The sequence below is a fragment of the Carya illinoinensis genome, chromosome 3, assembly GCF_018687715.1.
Source record: "Carya illinoinensis cultivar Pawnee chromosome 3, C.illinoinensisPawnee_v1, whole genome shotgun sequence".
In the NCBI taxonomy this organism is placed as follows: Eukaryota; Viridiplantae; Streptophyta; class Magnoliopsida; order Fagales; family Juglandaceae; genus Carya; species Carya illinoinensis.
In genome coordinates this window covers 55,027,950-55,045,601 of record NC_056754.1, presented here as the reverse complement: position 1 = coordinate 55,045,601, position 17,652 = coordinate 55,027,950, and the positions used below count along the sequence as shown (strand labels likewise).

At 34.4% G+C, this 17,652-nt stretch overlaps 2 protein-coding genes across 5 annotated transcripts; one reads left to right on the top strand and one right to left on the bottom strand.

The window, feature by feature from the left end:
• Nucleotides 1-4,619: 4,619 nt before the first annotated feature.
• Nucleotides 4,620-8,893, top strand: LOC122305428 (protein-tyrosine-phosphatase IBR5-like). 3 transcript variants are annotated; one of them, XM_043117974.1, is made up of 6 exons: nt 4,620-5,056; nt 5,208-5,469; nt 6,538-6,637; nt 7,518-7,575; nt 7,787-7,893; nt 8,378-8,516. In XM_043117974.1, exons 2-6 carry the CDS (start codon nt 5,233-5,235, stop codon nt 8,383-8,385), a joined length of 510 nt encoding a protein of 169 aa, XP_042973908.1. In that variant the 5' UTR covers nt 4,620-5,056; nt 5,208-5,232; the 3' UTR covers nt 8,386-8,516. The 3 variants fall into 3 exon arrangements, with proteins under 3 accessions (XP_042973908.1, XP_042973907.1, XP_042973906.1); XM_043117973.1 differs by having other exon boundaries at nt 4,624-5,056; nt 5,160-5,469; nt 8,358-8,893; XM_043117972.1 differs by having other exon boundaries at nt 4,626-5,056; nt 8,358-8,893.
• A 555-nt stretch (nt 8,894-9,448) lies between these two features.
• On the bottom strand, nt 9,449-16,395 carry LOC122305427. 2 transcript variants are annotated; one of them, XM_043117970.1, is made up of 11 exons: nt 16,237-16,395; nt 15,054-15,302; nt 14,150-14,359; nt 12,967-13,047; nt 12,781-12,867; nt 12,610-12,705; nt 12,348-12,401; nt 11,321-12,231; nt 11,157-11,205; nt 11,016-11,055; nt 9,449-9,856 (listed from the first exon to the last, which is right to left on the bottom strand). In XM_043117970.1, the coding sequence occupies exons 2-11, from the start codon at nt 15,294-15,296 to the stop codon at nt 9,711-9,713; spliced, it is 1,917 nt and encodes a 638-aa protein (XP_042973904.1). In that variant the 5' UTR covers nt 15,297-15,302; nt 16,237-16,395; the 3' UTR covers nt 9,449-9,710. The 2 variants fall into 2 exon arrangements, with proteins under 2 accessions (XP_042973904.1, XP_042973905.1); XM_043117971.1 differs by lacking the exon at nt 12,781-12,867.
• Nucleotides 16,396-17,652: the final 1,257 nt, after the last annotated feature.

The window sequence follows — 17,652 nt, the reverse complement described above, 5'->3', positions numbered from 1 at the left end:
ATGTTTAAACCAAAATTTTGCAACAAACATCTTCCAATCCTAAGTTCAAAACCATACTTAAAACATCCATTTAGAAAAAGCTAATAATTAATACCAAACTTTTTGTAAAAAGATCCAAGCACTTGAATCACAAGTTTTGACCTTAAATCAAAACATCTCCAAGAATTTCAAAAATCAAATCTTACTTCTAACATATTCATAATATCATCCTAACATCAACCATACTTTAAATCATCAAACTAAAGTCACCAAAATCACAAAATAACATTTGGAGGTTTTGGTTTTATACTTAGTCCAAAAACAGAAACTTTTTCCTCAACTAGTTTTGATAAATCTCTTGATCTATGACTTATAAATATATGATCTTCAAACCAAACCATCACATGGTTTAAAAAGATGTCCTAAAATATATATAAGCTTCTAATTCAAAATCACGTGGTTAGAAATTAATCAAAACATAAATTTAGCCAAGAATATCCACACTTTGGCTTATCTGAATATCTCTTTGCATAAAATTTCATATCTTTGAAACTAACATCAAATATTTTCAAAATAATAATATAACATGTATATAAGATGCTTAGGATCCTCCAATAAAATTATCAAAGTCATTGGAATAGGTTTAGACCACCAAAGAGTTAAACTTTCTCAAAACAGAAACTGTTTTTCCTCTTCCAGTTTCTAATTTTCTAAATCTAAGAAAATCTTTCATCAAAACCTTTAATCATGCAAAAATCCTCAACCAATAATCATATACACATGTTAACAATACTCCATAAAAATTTCGGACCAATATCTATCCATTAGCTTGGTCAAAAACTCCAAACTATAACAAATTCTCCAGTTTATCTCCCAGAATGACATTTCTATAGTTTATACAATATTTGACTGACCAAATAATTTTCAAATGGGACAAATAAGATATTCATGTAAACTAGACTTAAAAAGGAACAACTTATATGAAGGAGACTTTATGATAAAATACTTACAAAAGCTTCGAAATGGGTGTGCAAAAGACCTCCTAAAAGCTGTTTGAGAGAGAGTGTTTGATATTCTTTCAATGGAAAGTGTAAATGAAGATAATTTCGTGGGGAGAGGTGGCTGGAGATACTTATGGATGAGATATGGAAGAGATGAGGCTGGAGTTGAGAGTTGAGTGTAGTTTTCTCCTATCCAAAATATCTATAAAAGATTATCTCATAATATTCTATCCAATAGTATCTACAAAAAATCAACTTAAGATATTTTTATCTAATAATATCTATAAAAATCAACTCAAAATATTTTTACCCAATAATATTCATGAAAATTACCTCAAGATATTTCTTTTTATCCAATAATATCTACAGTTTTGAACAGACGTTTTGTCCGAAAATATGAAAAAATGTTATTGCGCCATAAGACTTTAAATAACCCTCCGATTCTAATGGCACAAACCATAATACATTTTGACACTTCTAACTATATCCAATAATCAAAAACACACTTCTGATACCATAGTAAATAATAACACTAACTATGTAATTAGACAAAAACCTATACGATTAATGAATTCGTGAAAACTTATGGGGTTTTCACGAGGTTCCTAAAGTTAATAGAAATTTTACAATTGAATTTATAGCGGGCTGTTACAATTTCAGCTTTGGTTAACAATAGTTTTGTGGTTGGATTCTTAATTGGTGACCCTAATGAGGATACTCTTAACATTTTTCATTTGTTGTTTGCATATGAAACACTGATATTTTGTGGGGTAGAACAAAACCAGATTCAAGCACTAAGGGCACTTCTACTCTATTTTGAAGCGACAGTAGGTTTAAAAGTGAATTTTGACAAATCAAAGTTGTTTTTAGTTAGTAATGTTCGCAATATCCAACAGTTAGGTAACACTCTTGGATGGAAGGTTTCCTCTCTTCCCATGAATTACCTTCATATTTCGTTGGGGGCTACCTTAAGGGCTAAATCAATCTAGGATACAATGATTGAGAATATAAAACGTAGATTGGTAGGTTGGAAGACATTGTACTTGTCGAAAGGTTGCATGGTCATCTTAATCAATAGTACGTTGTCTAATTTACCAATGTACTTCTTATCTCTATTCCTAATTCCAGCAAGTATGGTGACTAGGATTGAGAAACTTCATTGTATTTTCTTTTGGAGTGGCATGAAGGATGATTTCAAATTCCATCTAGTAAGTTGGAAAAAGTTATGCTCCTCAATCTCTTCTTGTGGGTTGGGAATTAGAAATATGAGGATTTTCAATCGGGTTTTACTTTGGAAAATGGTTATGACAATATAATAAGAGATCGAAAGTCTTATGGAAGACAATGATTGATTGCAAATTTGGAGGTTTGTGGGGTAGGTGCACTAGACAAGTAAGTGGGGCTTATGGAGTGGGAGTCTAGAAGCACATTAGACGAGGGGGGGTTTACTCGTCATATTAGACTCGTGTTGGGAGATGGCTCTAGTATAAAATTCTGGAGCAACATATGATGTGAAAAAAAAAAGCCCTAAAGGACCCATTCTCTTCAACTTTCCAGGTTGCATGTGAGGAAGAAGCTTCAATGGCTGACTTTATGATGATATCTAAGAATCAAGTCCAATGGAACATCAACTTCAGTAGGGTGGCCCAAGACTGAGAAGTTGGCAGCTTTGATGACTTTTTTAATCTCTTGTATTTCCTAAGACCAAGCACTCAAGGAGCTAACATGTTGTGGTGGATACCCGTAGGTAAAAGTACATTCTCAGTTCACTCTTTCTATAAGGCTCTCACACAATCGTAGAACAATTAGTTTCCATATAGAAGGATTTGGTAAAATATGGCGTCTCCCAAAGTGGCATTTTTTGCTTGGACAACTTCTTTGGATAAAATTTGACGGCAAATAGCTTGTGGAAATGCAGGGTGATCATAGTAGATTGGTGTTGCATATGTAAGAAAATTGATGAGACTGTAAATCACTTCTACTGCACTGTAAGATTGCTAGAGTGTTATGGGATGAATTGTTCTGCAGATTAGAGCTAGTTTGGGTTATTCCCACCACAATGGTTATGCTTTTGGCCAATTGGACAAATCTAAGAAGTATTCCAATTGAACCAATTGGAATATGGTTCTTATCTGTATTCTATGGTACTTATGGTAGGAGTGAAATGACCAGACGTTCAAAGATACGGAGAACTCATTATTAGAACTTTATTTCTATGGGCCATAGCTTTATATTTTAAGAGACTTGGTGTTCATGACTTTCTTGTTTTTATTTCTTCTTCCTAGATAGGTATTACCTTTTGTGTACCATCTTGTATATTTGGACTATACCTATTCTTATTAATACAACCGTTTACTTGTTAAAAAAAAATACAAATAGTTTAAGATAATACTAACTTTAGCTATAGTATTTCGTGGAGAAAATTACTACTTCTTTGTGCATAACTCACTATAATATGACAACTCGAAGAGCCCAATCGATTTTATCAAGCCCCCTTTGAAACTCCCAAGTTTGCCTATATGTTAACATAAATAATACTAATCATTGAAACGATTAATTTATTTTCAAATTTTCTTAAGTAAGAAAATATTCAATTATTAGAACTGTCGCATGCCCTATTGTAAGCCTATCACTACTCTTGTCGGCATATGACCCAAGATCGGCTCAATATGTTGTAAGGTCTAAGGCAGAAATTTTGAGCGAGACTTTTTTCATTTAAAATAAAATAAAAATAAATAAAATAATTTTAAATTGAAATTTTACATTACTTTTTTATTTAAAAATAATTTATATCCTTTTGCAAAGTAAATTACTTATTAGAATTTTATATCACATTTTTAATTAATAATCAACTTAATAAAATTATCGGTTTAGAGAGGATTTGATTTAATTTAATTTTACAAGATGTGGTTTAGACTCTTAGAGCTGGTTTGGATTTAGAGATGAGATGGGATGATTTTAAATGATATATAAAAGTTTAATAAAATATTGTTAGAATATTATTTTTTAATATTATTATTGTTTTAAAATTTGAAAAAATTGAATTGAGATTTGAAAAAATTGAATTATTTATTATATTTTATGTGAAAATTTAAAAAAATTGTAATGATAAAATATTTTTCAAATTTAAACGGGGCCTTAAAAACAATTATAATTATTATTTTCAATACAATTCTATAAACAATCTTCCCATTTGGGAAAGTTTTGGCCGCTGTCTTTTCAAAGGATGATACAAAACTTTTTTTATGAGTACTCAAAAATTAAATTTTACTATTTATAATTTTCATATTATATATTAAACTAACAATAACAAAACAGAAATGTATTTTTATAAGGAGTGTAAGACAAATAATTATTATGTAGAGATACTTTTAAAACTAATAATGATATAATATCTATTTAATATTTTTAATATTTTTTTATTAAATTAATTTATTTTTTTTAGTTAGGCCTTTTTTTTCTTTTTAATTAATTTTACTTAAAAATTTTATTTTTCTTCTTCCGTTAGTGGCGTTAGGCAATTGCCTAAGTTGCTTAATGGAAGATCCAGCCCTGATATGACCGCACTAAGATCATATAGGATGTGGCACTCAATGATTGGTATATTATGGGTTGCAGACCTAAACAGTTCTGGCAAGTTCATAACAAGGTAACCTGCGCTCTTCATTACTCATCAGCACAATGCCTATCGAAGAATCCTTAACAAAAAAAAAAAAAAATGAAAAGACCTTCTTTTAGTTCCTGATAGCCGTTATAGCTAGCGGTGTTGAGCTCTGATCTATCCCATGAATACTGCTATATTGAAAAAAGATATCCCATGAATACTGCTGTTGCTTGTAATAAATTCCCTCTTTCAACCGGAAAAAAGATAAATAAATAAATACGTGTTCGATCTCTAAGGTCGCAAGCGGCAAGCTCCACCTCAACCAGGACAACCTTGTGACATTCCTAAAAGGGGGGGAAAAAGAGAGGACAAATCCGAGTGCAGAATCTGATCAAAAAACGAGAACAAGCACAGGCTTGAAGCTTCTCAGTACCACCCCTCTGTTAGAGCTTCTCTCTATTTGCGAACTGAGGCAAGCATCGATACGTGAAATACTCTTCAATTTTTCACGCACCTTTTCCGATTCCTTTTTGGTTTTGGCCTTTGTTATTTATCTGGACTGTCGTTGTTTTCAGAATTGGAAGCGTTTTCTTCATATTGGTCTTTTTTGTTTTCTGCTTTAGAATCCCTCGACCAAATCTTGGGGCTATGAGGAAGAGGGAGAGAGAAAACCCTTGTGGGGTTTGTGGCCACTATCATAAATATGAAGAAGGAGAGGTCTGCGGGGTTTGTGGCCACCGGATTCCGGCTCCATCAGAGAAAACATCGATTCAAGTTAGCGCCTTTCCATCGGAGATCTTGCCTGAGTTCTTATTTCTTGGTAGCTATGATAACGCATCGCGTTCGGAGCTTCTTAAGACTCAGGGAATCTCTCGTGTTCTCAATGTAAGTTCGTTGTTTTCCTAGCATTCTAATGTTTGGTTCGGACTTGTACGATCAACATTCTAATGTTTTGGCTGTTCTGCGTGCTGTGTTAATGTTAGTCTATTTAAATGTTCTATGAAACTGATCACTTTGATTGAATTTGGGATTTGGGATTGAATTTGGCTGTGGTTCTCTTCACGGTTAACATAGGAAGCTGCTTTGTAAAATAATGGGAAGACTTGTTTGATGGTGGAGGGCTTCTGAATGCGTTCTGTCTAATTTGTTTATCGTGTTTATAATTTGAGTAATGTGGGGCTTCAAGAAAGATGATATATTAGTTTCATAACTATTGCAACAATTATCTTTGATGAAATGGATTTTCTTTTTATAAGTATCTTTGATGGAATGGATTTAGCCTTGAGATCGAGTGGGGGAGTGGTATATGACACTTTTCAGTGCCCTGAATGATCGTTTGGAGGGATAGGTCCAATGGTTATGCTGGTGCTGTTGGATAGTTGCATTATCACATAAATTTAATGAAGATGGATGAAAGTTTATGAGAGGGCTATAAAGTATCCATGCTTTGTTATATCAAAAGTTTGGGGACTAAGAAATAATATGGCCATTATGTGGATAAATATGGGATTATATTTAATGAATGACCTATAAAGAAGTAAATAACAGCATGAGTTGAGGTCAAGACGGGAGAAACAGTTTAGGAGCTACAGGTACAATGTGAAGGCTAATGAAGCTAAATGAGTTTATCCCAAAATACGTTTGACGTATGAGTTAAATGTAAATTTGGCTCATGTAGAATTAAATGCAAAATGTTGATTTTCAAAATCAATAGTTATTTCATATTAGAAAAAAGCAATATAACTATGCATATCATAATACATTTGTAGGGAAGGTTGAATTTCAGAAAAAAAAAGGACGAGAAAATAAATTATTGGTTGGTGATAGACAAAATGACTTCAAAACAGAAGTTCATCTCCTGTATTCATTTGTTCCCATAAAAAAAGTGATCATGTACAATGCAAGGATGAGATTCTTATATTATACTTTACTTTCTTTTATGTATATATGCAGACGGTACCTGCTTGTCAAAACCTCTACAAGAATTCATTCACCTATCACTGCCTCCAAGATGAGAAAACTTTGCCTTTTGATGATGCAAATCAATTTTTAGGTGTGTTATGCTTTCTAGTTCATAGGGAATTTATATTTGTTGTTCACTTGCTTCTTTTTAGATACTTGTGCTTATTGTGCTTCCGTTATGCTACAAATAGCAGTAGGGTCTTGCTTTGCTCAGTTTTACCTAATAAGTGCCTTTAATGTTGTATGCACAAGAATATGCTTTATAAATACATTGGCAACTTGTATCTGCTTCTAGGGTCTTTACTTGTTTCCTTAATATATGATTAGGATTGTAAAAGGTCCCCTTATTTGTTTTCTGCTATGCATCTTCCACAGTTCAGGTTTAACTTCTGGGTAAAACAATTGCTGATCTCTTTTTCAATATTGAGAAAGATCCTCTTTGTACTTGGGAGCCAGATGCCAAGGGAGTTGAAGAAGCCACCCTTCGACTCCATTGTAATACTGGTCACTACATTAGTTGAATTCTTTCTTTGATTCACTCTTTATTCAGGAAACTCTATGTATTTTGGGGGTTAGTTACACTTTTTGCCAAGTTCTCTTCTCACTATCAAGTTGATAATCTCATCCTCTTTATATCTCCTGGTGAATTATTTCCTCTATAGGTGCTATTTTGTACATAGGTCCTTCACTCGATGTGGGACAATGGGACTAAGAGTGGCTAATGGAGAGTCAGAATGATTAGGGAGGAAAGCCCTTCATTACTGTTATCCCTTAGATTGACAATAGGAGATTACTGTTCTGCAATGTACTCAATAAATTCAAACCTTCAGTGTAAACAATTCATTGACTATTATGATTAACGTATGCAGTTTGTGACAGAGAATAAGCTTCAGTACCAATTTACTGATGTTAATTATTGGATCTTTTAATTGTACCGCAAATCTTGAGTTTTCGTGTGCTTGATTTTGCAGAGCAATGTGAAAGGGATAAAGCTCGTGTTCTGGTGCACTGCATGTCTGGAAAAAATAGGTAGATTATTACTGCAAAACAATTTGGGACTGTCTCTGTCTCTCTCACCTGTTCCCCCTGCACATACAAAGGTCAAAGACTAACATCCACAAGACACATATAGCCACACTTGCTGCACACCCACTCACAAATGCATCGAGAATGCTACTACATAGCCTCCATACAAGATGATTTCGATTTTCTGAAATAGTTGTTCTTTATTACCTGACAGGTCACCAGCTATTGTAATAGCTTTCTTGATGAAGTGCAAAGGATGGAGACTTGCCCAAAGTTACCAGTGGGTGAAAGAGCGGAGACCATCTGTTGAACTATCTGAAGGTAAGAACATTTCTATTACCACTTTGTCAGAATAATCAGTGAATTGATTAGCTAAATTTAGGTAGTCTGAAGATAATATGTTGGAGGAGTATCAGATTGGACTATCTCATTGCATCGTTAAGCCCTAGATTCTGACTATAGAGGTTGTTTGAAGTAAACAAGTGCTGATGCTGGTCAACCTAGGAAAGCTGATTGGAACATATGGTGGTTTGGGATATTGTAACATGGATGGGTTGCAAATTTAGTGCATATTAAAGTTTCAACTTCTCAAAGGTTTTATTATGCAAGGCAGCACTTGGGTTGGTAACTGTCCTTTTCTGGTGCTGTGATGTAGTGCTCTTGAAAGTTCTTTGTCAGTAAAGGGCTTGTCTAGCAAATACTTATTTAGTTGGAATTAACTATGGCCAGAGAATTAATGAGCTGTCTCTCATCTCGAACTTCCATTTCTTTGTTTCTTAACATAGCTGTCTACCGGCAACTTCAGGAGTATGAGCAGAAGCTCTTTGGATCATTTAGTACAGGCAACCTTGCCCCACCAGTCTTTGCACCTGCAGGCGTGCCTTCATTTAATTTCGGCTTCCCAAAGATTAATGATCCAGTTCCCATTCCTGCTTTCAGCAATGTTGGTGCTACCTCTATTTTCGCCAGTCCTTTAGACATTCCTCCGCATGAATTTACTTTTGGAGCGGGCCTGATTCAGAAGAATAGTGATAGTACGCTGAACCCAAACGGGAGTGATATTCAAATGGGCGGTTCTTGATTTTCCTTTCTTTATATCCTTTGCGAGATCAACCCTTGGTCAGAAGTTAAATATTCGGTCCTGACATATGAGTTTCTTTTTAACACATATGGATGTAAAGTGAGTAGAATACTCGGGACATTTTGGTTTGTAAGATTTGACATGTTCGTAAGTTCTGTGTGCCTTGTCTTCTCCTGTCTAATGTTCAAAGTTGCAACGATCTTGTCTTGCTCCTAATATAATACAGGTGATTCAATAGAATACGTCTTCTCTGATTCCATATTCCTTTCTCTATTAATGTTCTTTCCTCGTTTCTTCTAGTTTTGTTTTCCTTTTTTTTTCCTGTTATCCTCCCCTATGCTCAATGTCCATTATACATTAAGATTGGGCTGATGATCAGATGGAGAAAGGGAGGGAGACTTTGTTTCCTTTTCATTTCATGTGTAGGGTATTTTAATGATTTTGAGAAAATGTCTGGTTCTTGAATATGAACACCCTTATAAAGCCCCTACATATATATTTCCATAAAATTATTTTTCGAACATCTATTTCATCATTGGGATTGGAACTTCTTTACTCCTCACCACCCTCCTCAACATTGAAGGTGCAGAATGTTGTTAGAAGTGAGTTGTTAGAAGTTCAACATGGCATGCCAAAGTTGGTCAAAGTTTAACATATAAAGTGTTGTGATTAAATTGCGCGACATTTTTTGTCTTACTGATCCTTGCGTTATCATATGATAGTAGCATCAAATGAGTTGTAAAACATTTTATAAACTAATAAGAAAATATGATTTATGAACAACATACAACAAACTTTTCAATCCCTCATCCATTTAATTTTATAAACAACAAACTTTTCAATGTCGAGCTTCCATAGTTTGACAGCATTGCAAACATAAACAGGCTGTTAACGGCAATTGGACTCCTAAACAACCATTTTATCTGCGACTAACGTTTTGTCGACAAACTATGATGCCAAACGTACAATCCTGAATTTTATGAAGTATAACTGCACAATTTACATATGCCACCTTCACTGTTTTGATATGTTCTCAAGGCACTACGCACTTCCATCACTAGTAAGCCGTTTCCAGGGAAGACTTTGCAAGCCACAGCAAGCCGGGATCATTCCGCTTCAAAACTAGGTAAGTCTCTGGTTTACCAATCTCGTCCAACACAACATCTTCATTGAAACCAACCAAAGAAAGAATGTCCATCGCAGCTGTAATCACAATAAGCACAAACGGATAATTTCAATTAAGTAAATTGAAAATCTCATTATTAAGAGTTGGAAATAAGTTGATCTCATCTTAGTACCAGTAAATATTAATGTTCAACCTTTGCTTCTAATTAGGGAGACTTTATCCAACCCCTTGGGTAGCATTTTGAGGGTGGGGACTTTGCTAAGCTGTCAATATGCTCGATTTGCATAATTCACATAAATCTACTTCATGTCATCTTTAATTAACCAAGAATCCATCCAGGTTTGACTTGGCTGATATGTCTCATCCCGTAAGAGATTGTGGATCCAATGTTTTTTTCTTTTTGGGAAGTATTTTAAAAAAACAAGAACTTCTATCAATCCACAGCTCACTTAGGGTATGAAGAAACCACATTAACAAAAAGTATGCAAACTATATAGCTATAAGGAACTACACAAACCTCCATCTATACAAAAACCAATTTATTTACACCTCATATAAGGCAGTTTAGTTTTCTCCATTACCAAGCATCCTTCTAACTTCCTTAGGTACATTCTAAACATCCAAAAGCTTCTGAGAACCCGGTAATCAGCAATCTGATTTACGTTTTTTATTTTATTTTATTTATTTATTTTATATCCTTGAACCACTCTAGATTGAAAACTTGCATGTATTTCATCCAAGATCTCAATTAGTGACCAATGAGCATGGCCCCTCCCACACAACCAATCAACCACCAAGTTAGAATCACATTCACTTCCAACTATGTAAACTTGTCATTTCCAACACAGTTGTAACCCCTCCACAATGTCTCGGGATTCAGCATCACATTGTTAGCGCCTATACCTTAACAATAAGATAATGCATCCAAAAAAAAAAAAACAACTCAAAGAGTCCCTTAATTGAGTGCACATGTCAACCCAAGCTTGAGCATGATATAGCACTCATGTATTTCAACTAACCAGCACTCACGCATGTTTTGTTTGTATTCGACAAGATAGTGAAATTCCAAAGCTTATATTGGTATCTAGCTCGATTTTGTTTTCAGTTAGCTCTTGACACATATCTGGCATCTACCAACAATTTATAACACAAGACTAACCCTAATGACTTCTCAACCATCATTACACCTACAATTTCTTGGTAAAGGTGGAATTCAGTATGAGAAAAGATGCAAACCTTGATAATTTGCGACGTTCTTTTGGATTATGGGATTTGCCTGCAAATGCATCACACATTAGTTATCAATAAAGTATTTGATAAGGCAACCATAGGGTGCAAAATTTCATTGAGAGAGAGAGAGAGAGAGTGAGTGTGTACCTTGCGCAGTCTTCTATATTTCATCTCACCAGGGTGTTCAATCACATTCCTGAGAGCACATGACATAATTGAAGTATTTGTCAGTAACTGCTAGATAGGAAAACTTATGACCCACTGGCAACAAAAAGGAAGAAAACAAAGCATCAGGGATTTGGCAAGTATACCTAATTATCTTAGACAAAGTTTGTAGGACTGCAGTTGCTTCCAAGGGAGTAACTTCGACTTGCAGAATCTCAATGGCCTTCTGCAGCCGACTACAAAGGAACGTTACAGGGTCTTGAATTCTTTGTAGTTCTTGATCATCAGGATCTGGCTCATAAGTTTGCACACTTGAAACTCCTAATGCGTGCCCCAAATTATCATCAGGATCAGGCTCAGTCTGAACAGGTCCATTTGCTTGAGAATCATCAGGATCAGGTTCGTCAATGTCCTTCCTTGTTTGAATTCCACTGTCCAGAATCTCCATCTCTTGATGCTTATCAGGATCAGGCTCTTCATGCAACTTTGTGGCTCCCAACTTTCTATTAGTTTCTGAGGGCAGCAAGGGTTGTATTGGCACATAGTTACTGAAATCTTGTCCAAATACAGTCCTGTTTCCAGTAAATTTTGGATAAGATTCATATTCCATTGTTTCACCATACTGCAAATCAGAAGGATCGGGTTCGAGCTTGTTTTGGTCGCCAGAAATATCATCGGGATCCGGCTCAGAAACAGCTTTTATCTGTGCTTCATTGGAACTTTGGATATTTATATTGAAGTTTTCATTTTCCATGGAATCCATAGAAGCAGGTTTTCCATGCGTATTTAACCCAGAGTCATCAGGGTCTGGTTCTTTACTTACAACAGATCCTCCCGAGCTGTTCACAGAAGCATTTGATAAACGGCGGTAGGCAGCAGCAACTGAAGATGCTCGAGCATTAGCAAGCTGATCCAAAGTACTTCCTCCAAGCTTCTGAGGAGTATTACTACTGTCACCAATGTAGTCATCATCCTCATAATGTCCTGAATATTGGACACCATTCAATGTATGGCTTCTTGATCTTGTCCAATCTAAACTAGCAGCTTCTTGGTTCAACTAAACACAGGCATATCAAATCAAGATGGGTCAACTTTAATTGAAGCATGGTAATGAGCTTAAATCAATTCTGACACTTACAACATGAAAACATGAGAAGGTATAGCCATTCTGACCTGTTTATCCAAAGCATAAAAGTTTTCATCATGTTCTGAGTATACCATGTGAGCCTGACAGGAATAAAAACAATATGAGCTCCCTCAATACTATCAACGAGTTCAACTCAATCCAAATCAATCTCAATTTCAGCTAATAACCAAAGTATTTTAAAATGTAAAACCACGAGCCTTTTGTCTAAACATGGAAAGAATCATAGCCTCACATCTACACAAGCAAAAGCACTTCAAACACACTAAAAGTTGGTGAGATGTATCTTACAAGTTCATGCAAAAGAGTTTTCTTGATGCTTTCATACTTCCTGAAACCCTTAAGGTCATCAGTTCTAAGACGCAAGGATATCTCCTCTCCGTGATTCTGCAAAAATAAGATTCAGCAGGGGAAAGTAAATGTAACAGTCCAACAAATGTTTGTGCGTCGAGAGGCTAATACCTTATTTAAACCAAGCAAGCATTTGGGACTTATGCCAACATAACCAATGGGGGCCAACTCAGTCATAATACCTACGCGCCAATGATGCTATAAAGACCAATCAAATTATAATTTATCAGAGACAATACCGCACATAACAGAGAGTTAGTTGAAAGAAGTGTAGTGTGAAAAATTATTTAGTGGTACCTTGTTCATAATAGCAACAATCCCAGGATCTGCCGCAAGCATATGCATTCTCTTCAGTGCCTCTGAGGCTGGAGGATTCATCTATAAAACATATACACAAAATAAAAAAGGGCATTCGTTCGGTATATCTGTTGAGATCTGGATCCACACTTCAACAACCAACCTATGTTTGGCCACGATAAACTTGCCTAATGCACTCCAAAACAGTTCAATTTAAGATCATCTGATGGAGAAAATGAGTTACAAACAGATCACTCTATCTAAACATTTCCATTTCTAAGCCTATCATGAACAAACTGTTCAACAAACATATCATGAGCTTCACACGATCTTCACAAAATATGCAAGCAATGAAACTCATGTAAATTGCAGAAATTTTCTATGTTTGATTGGTATAGATTATATGTGAACCAGCAAGGTTTACGTATCCTGCTAAACAACAAGTTCTGAAGTAATTCAGGGATGTTTACTCAAAAGTAGGCGTACGGGCATGGACACACGTGCACACCCATGCACCAGCAGGTTGCATCTGTCATGGCCATTATATGAAAATTCTTTTCAATAGGTAGTATATGACAATTCTATCTCTTATAAGACGGATTTTGTAACAGCATAAAACTCATCTTTAGGAAACTTTCACGGATTTTAATAGAAAAACATAGAAATTAATTGACTCAATGATCTGGAATTAACATAACATGAAACGAAATATCATATTACTATAATCTTTAATATCAATTAAGAACTCTAATTTTTTAAGTCTCCTAGAACCCACAGATTTTGAGATTTAGACATGAGGTTTGAATAGAAAAGTTTGGTGTTTGAATCTTATATTTACACAATTATGATGACTTCCTCACGGTTATCCCTCACACCCAGAATTTCAAATGACTCCAAATATAGTTAAAAGTATAGTACAGCCAAATAGCTAAAAAGATGAGAAGAAAAAAATTGATTTTTATTTTTTTAATTTAATTTAATTTAATTAATTAATTAATTTTTCGCTTTTGCAATAGACAGTACAGACTTATGTGAAGAAAAAGGATAAATGACTCTTTAAATCCCCTTTCTTTCCTTTTTGCCCCACTTTTCACTTTGAAAACAGACATTTCTTCCTACACAGAAGTTAGTCTATTTGAACTACGTATTATACATGGTAAAAAGTAATTAGAAAGTCAAATACCTCAACTCCTGGGATCTCAAGTGTGCGGAAATCACAAAATATATAAGGTCCTTGTGGAAGTTTTGGGGAAGCATGAGGCCTATCTGACAATCGCTGCCTCAGTCTCTTTTCCTCTTCTTCAAATCCAGCTACCCTTAAATTTGCTTTTGCATTCTGTAGAATTTCATCAACCTCACTTCCAGGCACACCCATCATTCTGATAGACTTGCCCTGAAATAGAAGAAAAAGGCAATTAGTCTTAAAAGACATGATAATTCAGCATACGGAACTAGTAGATGAAGATGAAAAACATGGCTGACATTTTCCTAGGATGTGTAAAAGTTCTCTGAACTCCAATTATGTAGGTTAGATTTAAAGCTTTTTAAATCCATGCACGGTTGTTGTCTAAAGCTCCTAAAGATTTTTTTTAAAAAAAATAAACAATAGATTCAGAATACATCATAATTCTAAATACCATATAAATATTTTTGCCTTATACAATGAATTTAATGGAAATATAATCAAAGCCATGATATTTTGTACTTAAAGAACATGCACATCTAAACTGGATCCAAAGCACAGAGAGAATCCTCTCCATGTTAGTCAGCATACTCTTTTAGATCAGACTATAAGTAAATGTATAATTAGGAGTTAGGAATCTCTCGTATGCACTGAAGTGTTTTTGAACATTGAAGCTATCATGGATTTGCCACCGGCAAGTAGCTTATGTCAAAAGCACTAAAAATAATTACTCGATAGACAATGTTGAGATAACTTCTCACATCATAAAGATGGTGCCATAGGGGCGGCTGCTGGCAATTAACAATACTTATTAGACAAGTAATGGCATACCAGGGAATTTTAGCTTAACAATGGTTGGAATGTATGAACCAAAATGTAGAATAAAAAAAGCAAGTGATGGTACCTTTGTTATGTAAATTTCTTCCAAACTTAAAAGCGCCTGCTCATCGGAGAAAGGAGACAGCAGCTTCGATGTTTTGTTGGAAGATTGTGGAACAATGAGCCGCATGGTATCTGCTTTGACATCTGTTAATCCTTGCAGTTTGAGCCCAAGCTCCTTGAGTGTAGCACCTGAACCCATTTCTATGGTAAACTTTTTCCCCCTCCATACCACTGATATATTTTGTACATGCTCGGGATTTTCCATTTTGTGCTGCAAGGAAAAAATTGTAAGAGATTTCTTTTTAACATTCACAAGTAAAACCGATGGATATAAACTTGCTCCTAGAAATATCTACAAATTCTAGAAAGCTTTTAGGTACAATGAGCAACCAATATGCCTAAATCATATTTTAAGAAAATGCAGTATTGTCTGAAACCACAAAGAATGCAGCTATACTGATACTTTAGGTTAGCAGCTTAGTGTGAGGCAGTACAGTAAGATGGGTACAAAACAAAAAGGGATATGGATTGAACTGGTTGTACAGATAATAGACACTATGCCTTCCCCACTTCTCCACATGTGTAAAGGATAATCAAGTTCTTGAGCTTCACAGAACAGAATACCACATGTTTCAACTCCACAGAATGCTTCAGCAGACATAAAATTCAATCACTCCAAGTAAATCAGTTTGGGACATGAACTTACAGAATTCAGATATCCACTAATTAAGCAAAACAAGTCAAAAACAAAAAGAACATTTAAAAAATCTCGAAACAAGAGGTCCATTTGTGAAACAAAGTAGATACAGTTAAAGTTTCTGTCCCCTACTTATTGAAGATAAGTCACCTATCATATCAATAGCCTGAATCCCGAATTCATTAAAATAGTTTCTTCAAGTTATTCCAAAACAATATAAACCAAGAAAAAAATAACTTTGATGGAAATTGATAGAAAACCAGCTCAAACTGACGAAAACTGAACAAAATTTGCATCCCCATAATTTCATTTATCCCAAAAGTACCAATTATACATCCACACAAGCCCTGAACAAAGTTCAAACAAAGATTTATTAATGATAGACTAATTCCAACTCGAATAAAGATTTCTAAACTAATTACTTGCACAAAACCACAATCTTGTAAACTAAAAGACGGTAGCAATCCATAATTAAACACCCCCGGATATAGAATTTCGAAGACCTTACCTCAGGTGTGGATCGGACACCCTCTCTTTTGCCTGTGTGAAAAGCGAATATTCTGATAATTGCTTATTGTATAAACGTCGAGCAAAACTTGGACGGGATTGGCTGGGTATGCATTTATATAGGAACAGGGAGAGCGGCGTAGGATAAGGGGCGGTGCATGACAACAGGTATGGACGAGCGTCTTGCTAAAGTAAACGGCTGTAGATTCCGTGTTACGTATGTGCTGTCGTTTGACTGTTGGGAAAGATCTAGAAGAATAAACGGCTGAATTCGAGTAATGCTCGTCTTAAAAAAAATAAAATTTATTATTAAAAAAATAATTTTTTTATTTAGATTTTATATTTATTTACTTTTTTTAAATGATTGTACAGTATTTACATATTTACGACTGCAAGTATCATTTCTCATTTAGAGAAGACACGACCTTTTATAAAAAAGAAAAAATCAATTATGCTATATATAGTTACTTTTGTGTATTCTATTGATGTGATTGGTCAAATCAGTTATTTTATAATTAAAAAATGACGTACCTAATCACATTAGTAGAGTGTACAAGAAATACACAAAAGTGACTATAAATAAAATTTTTCAAAAAGAATTAGTCATATTAATAAAATTGTTTAAATTATTTTATAATAGACTCTATTTTTTTGTATTTTTTATAATAGAATTGTACGTGTAGGACTTGCATGTTTATTCAGAATTTGTACAAATTATTACTCTTTATAAAGACATTAATTAATTGATTTCATTTAATTATAATTTTAACTTAATTTGTCATTCATGTGAAGTTGGATATTGAAATATTTCATTTGTTACATTGCCTAATTGAAACATCAGTTGCGACAAAGATCCCACAATATGAAATTAATTTCAATCCCTCGTCTTTTTGCATTAATAATATTGGATAGGTCGACTTGTGAATAAAAATCACAATTTGGCAAAAGAAAGCACTATCAAGTTTTTAAATAATGGTTTGAAGAGCTGGACATAATTACGAAGACAATAATAAGCCAATTAAAATCTCAAACACCACACAATAACATAAAAGAAAAACAAAATAATGCACACATCAAGAGAAATGTTTTAGCCATTAATGAACCATCAATGAAACTTGATGTGATATGTCAGATTATAAAACTATTTTTATTGTAATATATCATATAAAACTATATCAATTTATAAATTTATTTTTATGTAATCTCTTTATAACTATAACACGTCTTATTAATGAGACTACTCTTTATAACTATAGCACGTCTCATTAATAGAACTACTAGAGGAGAAATGGTGTTTGAAAAAGATCATTTATACTGATATTGACAAAATACTTTTATCGGTAAGAAGCCGAGCGGGTGGATTGGTCTGAGTGGACCTTTTATAACAAGGTAAATAATATGCAGCATTCTTTGATGG

Excerpts from the sequence above, each read along its gene's own strand:
- LOC122305428 (XM_043117973.1), top strand. The coding sequence starts at position 5,233 with ATGAGGAAGAGGGAGAGAGAAAACCCTTGTGGGGTTTGTGGCCACTAT. Across the intron at positions 7,576-7,786 it reads TGCATGTCTGGAAAAAATAG|GTCACCAGCTATTGTAATAG; the intron begins GTAGATTATTAC and ends ATTACCTGACAG. Across the intron at positions 7,894-8,357 it reads ATCTGTTGAACTATCTGAAG|CTGTCTACCGGCAACTTCAG; the intron begins GTAAGAACATTT and ends TTCTTAACATAG.
- LOC122305427 (XM_043117970.1), bottom strand. The coding sequence starts at position 15,296 with ATGGAAAATCCCGAGCATGTACAAAATATATCAGTGGTATGGAGGGGG. Across the intron at positions 12,706-12,780 it reads GCTTGCTTGGTTTAAATAAG|AATCACGGAGAGGAGATATC; the intron begins GTATTAGCCTCT and ends TTATTTTTGCAG. Across the intron at positions 12,402-12,609 it reads AAACTCTTTTGCATGAACTT|GCTCACATGGTATACTCAGA; the intron begins GTAAGATACATC and ends TATTCCTGTCAG.